We start from the raw sequence: 12,847 nt of genomic DNA, 5'->3' as shown, positions 1-12,847 counted from the left end.
CTGATAGAAGTTAATATAATTATGAGGGGCATAGATAAGGTGAACAGCTGGAAGCTTTTTCCCAGGGCAGAAATGACAATTACAACGGGCACAAATTCAAGGTAAGGGAGGGATGGCTCAGTAGAGATGTGCGGGGGAAGGTTTTTTACACAGAGGGTGATGGGGGCTTAGAATGCACTGCCAAGTGAGGTGGTTGAGGCAGACACGTTAGCAACATTTAAGACTTATCTGGATAGACACATGAACAGATGGGGAATAGAGGGATACAGGCGGTTGGTCTAGATAGGACATGATCGACGCAGGCTTGGTGGGCTGAAGAGCCTGTTCCTGTGCTATACCGTTCTTTGTAATATCAATAGAAGATTAAACAGACATTCAATCAACAAGTCACCGCTAAACCATCAGGTACCAATCACTGGTTGACTCCTTTGACGCTGAAAGATGCCCTCATAAGAACAGGATATGGCGCTAGACTCATTGATCAACAGTTCCAACGCGCCACAGCGAAAAACCGCACCGACCTCCTCAGAAGACAAACACGGGACACAGTGGACAGAGTACCCTTCGTTGTCCAGTACTTCCCCGGAGCGGAGAAGCTACGGCATCTCCTCCGGAGCCTTCAACATGTCATTGATGAAGACGAACATCTCGCCAAGGCCATCCCCACACCCCCACTTCTTGCCTTCAAACAACCGCACAACCTCAAACAGACCATTGTCCGCAGCAAACTACCCAGCCTTCAGGAGAACAGTGACCAAGACACCACACAACCCTGCCACAGCAACCTCTGCAAGACGTGCCGGATCATCGACACAGATGCCATCATCTCACGTGAGAACACCATCCACCAGGTACACGGTACATACTCTTGCAACTCGGCCAACGTTGTCTACCTGATACGCTGCAAGAAAGGATGTCCCGAGGCATGGTACATTGGGGAAACTATGCAGACGCTGCGACAACGGATGAATGAACACCGCTCGACAATCACCAGGCAAGACTGTTCTCTTCCTGTTGGGGAGCACTTCAGCGGTCACGGGCATTCGGCCTCTGATATTCGGGTAAGCGTTCTCCAAGGCGGCCTTCGCGACACACGACAGCGCAGAGTCGCGGAGCAGAAACTGATAGCCAGGTTCCGCACACACAAGGACGGCCTCAACCGGGATATTGGGTTTATGTCACACTATTTCACATAAATATTTCTGCTTTTTTCCTCCTGAGTCTTTATCATGCGATCCTAGAATCAGAATTTATGTCACACTATTTGTAACTCCCACAGTTGCGTGGACCTGCAGAGTTTCACTGGCTGTCTTGTCTGGAGACAATACACATCTTTTTAGCCTGTCTTGATGCTCTCTCCACTCCCATTGTTTTGTTTCTTAAAGACTGGATTAGTTGTAAGTATTCGCATTCCAACCATTATTCATGTAAATTGAGTCTGTGTCTTATAAGTTCTGTTTGTGAACAGAATTCCCACTAACCTGAAGAAGGGGCTCAGAGCCTCGAAAGCTTGTGTGGCTTTTGCTACCAAATAAACCTGTTGGACTTTAACCTGGTGTTGTTAAACTTCTTACTGTGTTTACCCCAGTCCAACGCCGGCATCTCCACATCATGACTCCTTTGAGCCACCTGAGATTTTTTTTAAATTAAGATACTTTAGACTTATTTGTAAGTATCTACATTATTTGTTATGTTTTCAGTGATAGAATTTAGATTGGAAGACTTCATATAGAGTTAGACTAGCCCTCTGAATCTCACTGTATACATCCTAAGAAGTCACACCACATGATCCTCAAATTTAATTTTTCCCACCCTTTCCAACTTTGGCTGTGCCCTCCATTATGAGACTTGACCTTTCAATTCGGTTTAGGTGGCAGCTTGGCTGAATGGTCGCACTCTCACCTCTTGAGTTTGAGTGTCATGGGTTCAAGCTGCACTGCAGGATTGGAACACTTCAGTTCAATATTGGGGAAGTGCTGTTTCCTCTGGGATGCCATCATGAAATTGAGATGTTCACCCACCCACTCACTCATGTAGATAGAAAAAAATATCCTGTTTGAAAACAAATAGCGTAGTTTCTTTTTGCTTTCCTGATTAACCAACGCCACCAAGATAAATTACCTAGTGCTTTACCTCATTTGCTAATTGTAGAACATTAAATGCAAATTGGATGCTTTGGCCTATCAACAACAGTAATTACACTTCAGAAGTAATTAACTGTCTGTGAAGCACTTAGGTAATTACGGATGATGTAAAAACCTCCATAATATGCAAATGATGTTTTTTTCAACAATAAAATGTCTTCAGCAGGGTATGTTGTCTTATGAGCAAATCTTTGGTATCATTTGGTAGAATGAAATGAACTTTCCTGCTAAATGTTTGTTAACTTGCATATAACTGACATTTTTATTTTGTAATCTATTGGACAAAATAATTTGTCCATGCCTATTTATGCCTCATTCAGGTTACCACTGCAATATACGCTGAACAGTTTATTATTAGACAGTTACCATCTTTTCTGGTAACCATCTGTAAATACCATGCACTAAACTTGCAGCAACTGTGTTACTGTGTTTAATCTCCCCGTGTGGAAATTATCACTAAGCGAGTAATTTGGTATAGCACAGCAAAACCTGCATATTTCTACACTTAACTGTGTGTAACTCAATTTTCTGCCTGAATACTGCAATTTCACACAAAGAGTCCCCAAGGCAGTGAAAATGCCTGTTTCTGGACAGATAAATCACTTGCTGCAATAATTCCATTCCCCTAACCGTCACGTGTCAACGACATATTGAGCTTGGGCATTCAGAGCAACTACCATAACTGCAGCTGTTTAGAGAAGGCGGTTTAAATCGAGTAAGGCCAGTCCAATGGACCTCACTGTACGTAGTCTAAGAAGAAATAATAAACTGTTCTCAACTTTTATCTCATCTCAAGGTTCACATGACAGTTATTAATTGTTTGAAATACACTATTACATTTGATAAGTCTGTCCTGTACAGTTTAAGTATTAGTGTCACAAATAGGCTTACATTAACACTGCAATGAAGTCATTGTGAAAATCCCCTAGTCGCCACACTCTGGCACCTGTTCAGGTACACTGAGGGAGAATTTAGCGTGGCCAATGCACCTAACCAGCACGTCTTTTGGACTGTGGGAGGAAACCGAGGCACCCGGAGGAAACCCACACAGACACAGGGAGAACGTGCAGACTCCGCACAGACAGTAACCCAAGCCAGGAATTGAACCCAGGTCCTGGCACCGTGAGGCAGCAGTGCTAACCACTGTGCCACCATGCTACCCCATAGATCAGAACTTGCAGGAGTATGTGGCAACGTCATGTCTCTGATAGGTCATTGCTTGTTTTTATTTGTTTGCTTTCTCAGTTGTTTGTGGTTCCTCTGTGAGTTTTTGAAAACTTCAGTAGCTAGTGCCATATCCAAAGCTAGCAACGTCCTCTTTCATACAGCAGGAATGCATTTTTAACCATGTTTTTACCACTTTAGTCTGCTTCTTTCTATATAAATTGATTAGTTTATGTTTTTTCTCCTATTGGTCACTGTTGTGATTTTCTGCGGAGATTAAATATTTCTCTGATCCTTATATGCTTGTTTATATTTTGGTCTGACAAGACTCGATAGCAATGTTCTGCTTTGTGTTAAAGAAACGCAAAATACTGCGGATGCTGGAATCTGAAACAAATCTGACGAAAGGTCATTTAGACTCAAAACGTTGGCTCTACTCTCTCTTCACAGATGCTGTCAGATCTGCTGAGATTTTCCAGCATCTTTCTGCTATTGTGTCCTTTGCGTTCAGTATCCCAAATAGCTATGTCCTGAGTTTATTTTTACCTTTAGTGCCATTGTTCTCTCTTTATGACGATCTGTGCCTTTCCTCTACTTCCCTCATACCTGGCTTTAACTTATCAGTAACCCAAAGTAATTTGATCAGAAATTGCAGGAGTACGTGGCAACTTACTGTCTCTGATAGGCCATTGCCTGTTTTCTCAGTTGTTTGTGGTTCCTCTGCGGGTTTATCAAGTAGCTTTTTTTAAAAAAAAACTTCAGTAGCTAGTGCCATATCCAAAACTAGCAATGTCCTCTTTCACACAGAGGTCGTCAGGCAAAGAGTAGATAGTGAACAGGATGAGAGAATGACTAGGGATCTTTGTTTGTAGTCTGACATTGTTCTTTCCTGATAATGGAAATTTGTTAAAATCTAAAACAGAGAAGCAAGTTGATTTATGTTTTAGAGAAAAGGCCGTCACTGTATGACACTAATTTTAGACATTGACATGCCGCCCACTAAAGTCCAGGCAAGTGGCAACCCTACATGTGGGTGAGGAATTCGACCCTACTTTGTCAATCATTTATCATCCTGACCTGTATCCAAAAAATCTGCTGCTTTGTAGCCAGTTTTGTGTGCAGTTGGTTTGCGTGGACACTGTACAGTGAGGTCACTGCTGTCTGTTTGTTATCTTTCTTATTTTCTGCATTTCAAGGAAAAGGTTGATAATCCTCCTTCAATTATCGTTTTGCCGCCGTATTTTCTTTTGTTGTGGCTCCTCTGGAATTTGCTGTTTTCATAGTACTGTTTGTTCTTGTAGTTTTGGATCTTGCCTCCCTCTCTGTTTGCATTTTGTGTCTATATTTATTCAGACAGCAATTGCAGCAAAAATTCTCATCCAGATACCATTTCCAGAAAAATGTTGCGTGTTCAAATTAGCTTTTTCTGGGGAATCATTAGATCAAATTGTGTAAACATGGCCATGGTACTGAGCTATTGAAAATACAATACAATGGCAAGCAACTAGTCAAGTACAAAGAATATAGCCTGTAAAGTCAGACAGGTATTCTGGCAGCTCCCTGGAATACTTTGCAACGGCAGTGCAAAACTTTGTGGAACTTGCCCTTAAGGGGCTTATATAAGGAGCTCAAGATATAGAAATTTAAAAAGCTGAGGTAACATTCTGGCACACATCGCCCACCTGGTGCTTGTGTCACGAGCTGCTTTAGTTGCTCCAGCTGTGTGATTGGCGCTGGCATTCTTGTTGGCAGTCATCCTTACCTATGCCCTCAGTGTCCCTGGTGACCTGCAGAGGAAAATGACATTTCATTAACCTAAACTCAGTGAAGAACACTGGATCATCACCAACATGAGAAACCTGTTAATTGTGGATAAAATTGTCCCATTTGAAAAATCATCTTCCATCAGCTAGGAATTATGAGCGTGGAAGAAAATAATTGATTGATTGGTGCATATGAATTGCAGATAACGGCACTAGTGTTTCAAACATAAACCAAAAACTAGAATTTGTATAGCGACTATGACATGGTAAAACTTGCCAAGTTCCTTCATAGCAGTGTAATCAGACAAAGTTTGGTGCGAATACACAATGGATATATTTGTAAAGGGATCTATGGATGCTGACAAACATCAGAGGGACCTGCGCATGCGCAATGGCACCCTCTGCTGCTCATAGCCAGCATTCGGGTGATTTAAGCCCTGCCCCCTCCCCTTACAGGCAACAAAATGGTTTTTGATTTTGTTTTTGCTCTAAGTGCATAAGATAGCAGATTTGGACTAGCCCAAAAAAACGGATCAGAAACTCTCTCGTTTTCACGTTCTTCCTGGACTTAGAATTTGTTTTCGCAAGATTGCCCCCATGATATCAGAAAAGATCTTTTTCACACAATGAGTGATTCGGGTCTGGAATGCACTGTCTGGAAGTGTGATGGAGGCAGGTTCAATCGTGGAATTCAAGAGGGTAGTTTGAATAGAAACAGTGTGTAAGTGGATGAGGAAAAGGCAGGAGAATGGCACAAAGTATTGATGCTCATTTGAAGAGCCAATGCAGACATAATGGGCTGAAAGGCCTTTTTCTGTGACGTAACAATTCTTGTGATTCTGGGAATCCCTGTGCCTCAATTCACCTGCACAAGTAAAATGAGAACTTCTCTGTGTGGAAGTTGATGGCCTGACATCATAACCTACTCTTGTGTCACATTGTGTTGAAACACCAATACACAGCCTCATACTCACTCATATTTGGAAACAGGGGCGTTTACAGCATCAACACAAAGCAATTTCTTTCTTTCATTCAAGTGACTAGCACAAGCTCCAGAATGCCTTCAAAATACATGTTGTACTTTGTTAAGGGCTTCACAAAAATCCAAATGGCTCTACGGGGTTGTCATTCTTTCTGTGACTCTTCTTGGCTTTTCCATGAATTAAGCCAAGCTTAAAACACCCAGTTGGATACAGGTAAATCTATAGCTGGTGGAAGTCTACACATTTCCTTCAGGACCTATTTGGTAAGAAAATGGATTTGAATTCTATGGTCTTGGTTTCATGTCTGGGCCATCACTTAAATGACTTTCAATGATTTTCAGCATGTCTCCTGGAGGATTTATTATTGATTTTTTTGAGAATTGAATTTGTATTGAAAAAACACTTAAAAGCCCTACACAGAGTACAGGTGAATGCAGGCCATAGGATTTTTTCTATTGTCATTAATCCATGAACCATGATAATTCAGCACAAGGGTGACATGGTGGCACAATGGTTAGCACTGCTGCCTCACAGCGCCAGGGACCCAGGTTCAATTCTGACCTTGGGTGACTGTGTGGAGTTTGCATATTCTCCGTGTGCTCCAGTTTGTTCCCAAAGATGCGCATGTTCGGTGGTTTAGCTGTGCTAAATTGCCCCTTAGTTTCGGGGTGATTAGCAGGGTAAATATGTGAGGTTATGAGGATAAGGCCTGGATGGGATTGTTGTCAGTGCAGGCTTGATGGGCCAAATGGCCTCCTTCTGCATTGCAAGGATCCTGGATTCAGGACAAAGTTAAGCATTTGTGTATTATTTTATCTGGATTTATTTGAGTACCTTGATCAATCTCAATCACATCAATCAAAACAATAAGAAACTGGGAGAGGAGGAAAAATAATTGAGAAAATATAGACAAATCATGAGATTAAAGAAACGAAAATTGACTCCATCTGCAGCTATAAAAATGTAATTGAATCTTAGCTGGTATCTAAACCCATTTCAACAAAAAAACAGTTTCAGACAATAACAACTTTATTAGAATAGCACCTTTAGATGTGATTAAACGTCTCAACGCAATTCACGGGAACATTATAAAACAAAATAGTCTCTTGATAGCACAGAACTTGAATATTGCTCAAAAAAGAGACATGCTGCTGAAGTTTTTCATCTCGCACTCATCAAGACAGATTCACAAGACCCAACTGTAAAGGAAAAATTTCTACTGATGAGAAGTGAGAACTGATTGATTGGCAAGTGGATTTTGATAGGTCGAGGCATTGCCATGGAGAATGCACCAGAGAACCCAGAGTCCACTTGTGTCTCAATTCACAGCAGAGGTTTGGAAAAGCTCAAGCTTATGGAGGCTGGAATGTGAAAGAGCAACCAGGTGTATGATGGAGTAGTCAAGTCTCGAGGTAACAAAGTCATGAGTGAGGATTTCAGCAGCAGCACACGGGCTGACGCAGGGAGAAAGTTGAGCGATGTTTTCATCGTGAAAATAGATGGCCGAGTGAAGGCACAAATAAGGTCAGAAACAGATCTCAGGATCAAACGTGACCTTAAGGTTGTGAACAAACTGGGTGAATCTCATACTGTTACCAAGGAGAGGGATGGAGTCAGTAGTTAAATAACAGAGTTAGGGGTGGGGACATCAGAACAAATCAAACATTAAACTAATTATAATTTCTGCAGCTTTTAAATCAGCAAATCCATTGCATAAGTTCAAGATATGCCTGATCTTTTGACACAGTCAAAAATATTGAAAACATTATTCCTAAAATATCAGTGATGGTTATCTGAAATTCTACAGAAGCAATGGGGTATGGTGGCACAGTGGTTAGCACTGCTGCCTCATAGCGTTGAGTTCGATTCCGACCTTGGGTGGCCGTCGGTGTGGAGTTTGCCTGTTCTCCCCATGTCTGCGTGGGTTTCCTCCGGGTGCTCTGGTTTCCTCCCACAGTCCAAAAATGTGCGAGTTAGGTGGATTGGCCATGCTAAATTCTCCCTTAGTGTCCCAGGATGTGCAGATTAGATGGATTAGGTAAATGCGCGGGGTTACGGGGATAGAGCGGGGAGAGGTGTGCCCGGGTAAGATGCTCTTTTAAGATTCAGTGCAGACTCGATCAGCTGTATGGCCTCCTTCTGCACTGTAGGGATTCAATGGAATTGTTCCCCTCACCACTTTGACAATACAGTGACAGATATGAGTTTGATAACTCAGGCCGATGAAACTGTGACACACAATCTAAAATTAACAGCGAGATAACCTGATGTACTAATGTGTCTTCCCTTGTTGAATAGTGTACATTAAACAATGTGCATTGGACTAGAGTGTATCACAATGTTCTTTGGCATCATGAGTAGCAAGTACAAGAATTGAGCAGTTGCTGTATATTTTGCAAACAGAGGCATGTGAATGTCTTCGCAATATGAGATCTATGTCCTCCACTTATCACAGAATGATACAGCACAGTGGAAGGCCTTTCAGCCCAACAGGCCAATGCCAGCTCTTTGAAAGAGCTGTCCAATTAGTGTCACTCCTCTGCTCCTTTCCCTTAGCCCTGCAATATTTTTCTCCTCAAATACTTATTCAATTTTAATTTGGAACTTATTACTGAATCAGCTTCTTCTTTCAGACAGTGCAGTCCACAACACAACAACTCATTGTATCACAACTGGGATTATTTTGCTACAGCTAACCTCAATCATTAGTCATCTTGCTGAGAAAGCTGCTATTTTTCCATTTTGTTTCTTTCCCCTAACAAATGTCTTTCAATATTCTTGCTTTCTGCTGCCATTTAAAAATCACAACAGAAGGCAATGAACGTGGGAATTCCTTGCAGCATTCCAAACATGTTTGAAATAAGCAAGAGTTCACAAGGAGCCACTAATGTGGCTACAATGCCACTTGACCTGTTGACTTTTTAAACCCATCACTACCCGGGAAACCAAGTTTGTATAATCGCTCCATATGAACCTGCACATATTTGAGGTCTTCCTTTGCCACCCTCATTTCACAAAACGGGCAGTTGCCCAGGGCTGCTGCAAGATGACGTGTAATCAACATCTGAGGAAGGATGCACCTTCCTTTAGAAGTTATGATTACCAAAGCATTAGGATTTCCAGCATCTGCAGTATTTTGCTTTTATTTCATTAAGTTTCAATACCAACATATGCGACCGAGTCACCTCAGGTACCTGTCCCACTTCTGTTCATCTGCAATGTACACGCACATAAAACATGCCAGAACCCATACTGTATCCATAAGAGACAGTACTTTCATCACCATTTTCACAGCAATGCACTCGAGAATTGCAAACAACACGTTTACTGGGCCTATGAGTTACATTAATGCAAAAAACATCTCTCATTTGGTGACAATATTTTGTTAATGCGTTTTAGTTCCCTGTTTCGCAACAGTGTGCATATATCCCGTAGCCTCCTCCTGACAGAACTGGATATTAGGGCCAGAATTTCTCCAGTACCGTATGCCCTGCCACTGCTCCAGCGATAACGGAGAATTTGGCACTCAGCGAGGTCGTAGAATCCCAGCCACGGGCGAGGTCAGAGAACCCCAGCCTAGAACGAGGCTCTTTGAGCATTACTTGACACTTCAGGTAACATTCTGCTGTTCTTTAACTTTCCTCTGACCAGAATCTGAAGCTGTTCTAAATTCATTTAACTGAACAGTTCACACTGTTATCTCTCAACATACATTACACCAGTGTAAAGTTTGAGACCTCGGAAGATGACAAGCTCCCCGGAACGCTTTCAGTACCCGTCAATGCAGCAATTATTTCTTGGGTCACGTATAATACAGAATGTTGCTGCTGTGTAAAATAGACCAATGCTGATTTTTAAAAAATGTTTTAATGTACGCTTTTAATAGTATCACTGAAGGAACTTGAAGGCTGTATAACATAGCTTAACTGGCCCACTTTCTCTCATTCATGGAATTACAAGATAGGATTTCAATGTTCTCTGGTAGTGCACTGTTGTTTGTGTGAAACACCTTTGTTTGCTATTTTAGCGGTCAGCAACTCATTTATTTAACAAGATAACTATTATGTTCAAAAATGCAAAGGAATTTTACACAGAACAAGGTGTTCCGGGTGACTTAACCCCCCCCCCAAATTAGTTGTTGGCTCACATATATATTGATGTGGAGATGCCGGCGTTGGACTGGGGTGGGCACAGTAAGAAGTCTCACAACACCATGTTAAAGTCCAACAGGTTTATTTGGTAGCACGAGCTTCATCAGGTGAGTGACTTAGCACGTTAAGCAAGGGGGTGAAAGTTTTTGGGGGTAAACAGGAACGTGGAGTTGAGGTTACAATCAGATCAGCCATGATCTTATTGAATGGTGGAGCAGGCTCGAGGGGCCAAGCGGCCTACTCCTGCTCCTAATGTAAATGTATTTATTCATATGTTCAGGCAAATGTCTACTGTCTTGACACTCCCACTCTGTACACGAGGGTTCACGCCCCGTTTCTCGCCTCTCACAAGCTTGCCGGCCTCGTTTTGCCGGTGAAATCACACTATCATCTGGGCTCACTTATCTTAGCCCTCTCGCAGGTCAATGTCCTCACTGGTGAGGATCACAGATGGTCCCCACCAATGGGGACCAGACATGATGGCCTCGCCGGTGGGACTGGAGGTGACTGAAGCCCCCCTGGGTGGTCAGGGGCAGTGCCAGTGACACATCTCCCAGTATACTGTGTACACTATCTGTAAGTACTATACTGGGAGATTGGGGCACCTGAGCTTTGGCGCCCCCACATCTCATCAGCTGGTGCTCAGGTGAGCTGAGGCTCACCACCCGCTGCCCCCCCCCCCCCCCCCCCCACCAAAACTGCTGAGATTCGCATTACGCCTTCTGTATTGCCATAAATTCCCATTACTTATCACGCTGAAAAAACTGGCGAGAAAACCCACCTCCCCGACTGGAAATTCCCACCTCAGGTCAACGCACCTTGAAATGGTCTGTCAAATTTTCCGTCCTGCCCGCGATGATTCCTGTGCAGGTGGGACTGGAAAATTTTCCCCTTGGTTATACTGGATTGCCTCATGTGGAAATACAAAATTCCCTCCACTATTTCCTCTGCACTCCCAAACTAGAGCAGAATTCTCTCAAAATAATTCGAAGTGTTGAACGGGCGAGCGAACACTGGGTTTCTCCTTTACTGCAAATATTTTTTCTCGACTTATTTTAAACCAACGAAACAGAAAATTATAAATATTCAAGTTACAACAGACATTGCATCTGTGATTTTGCCAATATTTCAGACATTAAGTGAAATATTTCTGACACGCTATTGCAGCCTATTCCAGGAACACAGCTTGTCTGGAAACTCCCCAGCTATGCTGAACTGCCCTTAGAGTTGGAAAGGTCAATAGCACACAGCAGCATGTTCTAAATATTTTTATAGTACATTTTAAAAGACATGCTTCACATCTTGTCACAATTGATTTAAATTGGAGTAACCTACAGTCATCTATTATTGCACATCAGCAGCACGGTGGCACAGTGGTTAACACTGCTGCTTCACAGTGCCAGGGACCCGGGTTCGATTCCCGGCTTGGGTCACTGTCTGTGTGGAGTTTGCACATTCTCCCTGTGTTTGCATGGGTTTCCTCCGGGTGCTCTGGTTTCCTCCCACAGTCCAAAGATGTGCAGGTTAGGTGGGTTGGTCATGCTAAATTGCCCCTTAGTGTCAGGGGGACTAGCTAGAGTAAATGCATGGGGTTATGGGGATAGGGCCTGGGTGGGATTGTGGTCAATGCAGACAGATGGGCTGAATGGCCTCCTTCTGCACTGTAGGATTCTATGAAATGCAGTTCCTTTCATATGTCTAATATGTTAAGGTGGAGTGAGGGCCGGAAAGTCCTGGCAACTGGAACATTTTCTTTCTTTTTCCCCCACACAGGGACAACAAGTCAGGATCCGGCCAGTATATAACTACATTGCTGAAACAGAAAAAGCTCTCTTCTGTTATTTTGTGAGAAGTATCTCTTAAAGAGGAAACCTTTAAAGCTTGAGTGGGGTGTGGGTGGGGCAATTAACTGGTTGGCGTAACTCAGTAGGCTCATGACTGGAAAGGGTGAAAAGCCTAATTTGTGCCTGGGGTGCCTGAAATGTGGGTGACGTCCAGTTCCTTCAAGCTGCTAGCCCTTTAATAGTAGCCCTTTAAATTCCATTCGGAGGTTGTTCATGGATTTTCTATCAACCAGACCCTAAATCAAAGCAGCGTATCAGGCTTCCCTGGGAAATTCTTCCCTTCACATCTTCAAATGCCAAAGCGGCTGAGAACCAGCCTACGTTGCTCTGACAGCCTCAGTTAGATCACCAATCCCACAGGGCTCCATTGGTGCAAAAGACAAATTTTAACTGTAATCACGTGGGAACCAGCAAAAAGCAAGAGAGCCGCCTCTTCCTGTTCTACTGTCAGGAGTGACGCGCTGATGCACTATCAATCGAGTCAAGACTAGTTGTGAGCAAGACAAATAGGCTTTTATTAGCAAGAACCTGGAGCCATCCCTGTCGGTGACCTGGTCTGTACTGAAGGCTAGGGTGAGGAGCCACCGCCTTTATACCCGGACCAGGGGGAGGAGTCTTGGGTGGAACCGACAGAGATGTGCCACATACACAGGTAATAATAAATACTAACTAACAGTGGTTAACCACCACCGATAACAGATAACAGTGGTTTACCACACGCGCCACGATTAAAATTTCAATTACTTTCTGGGATCTTCCTATCCAAAATCAACAGACCTTTAGCTGGACCGTCAAATT

General features: G+C 43.0%; 1 protein-coding gene across 3 annotated transcripts in view; it reads right to left on the bottom strand.

The window, feature by feature from the left end:
* The window catches only part of dennd2b (DENN domain containing 2B), a 415,361-nt gene that overhangs the window by 202,423 nt on the left and 200,091 nt on the right, over positions 1-12,847 (bottom strand). For all 3 annotated transcript variants that reach the window (XM_078220724.1, XM_078220723.1, XM_078220721.1), the window contains one exon: positions 4,991-5,095. In XM_078220724.1, coding sequence (XP_078076850.1) covers positions 4,991-5,064 — 74 coding nt within the window. In that variant the 5' untranslated portion in view covers positions 5,065-5,095. The remainder of the gene's footprint in view (positions 1-4,990; positions 5,096-12,847) is intronic.

Source organism: Mustelus asterias, chromosome 9 (assembly GCF_964213995.1).
Source record: "Mustelus asterias chromosome 9, sMusAst1.hap1.1, whole genome shotgun sequence".
Classification (NCBI taxonomy): domain Eukaryota; kingdom Metazoa; phylum Chordata; class Chondrichthyes; order Carcharhiniformes; family Triakidae; genus Mustelus; species Mustelus asterias.
The sequence above is the reverse complement of the archived record's forward strand: the minus strand, read 5'-3'. Positions and strand labels throughout refer to the sequence as shown.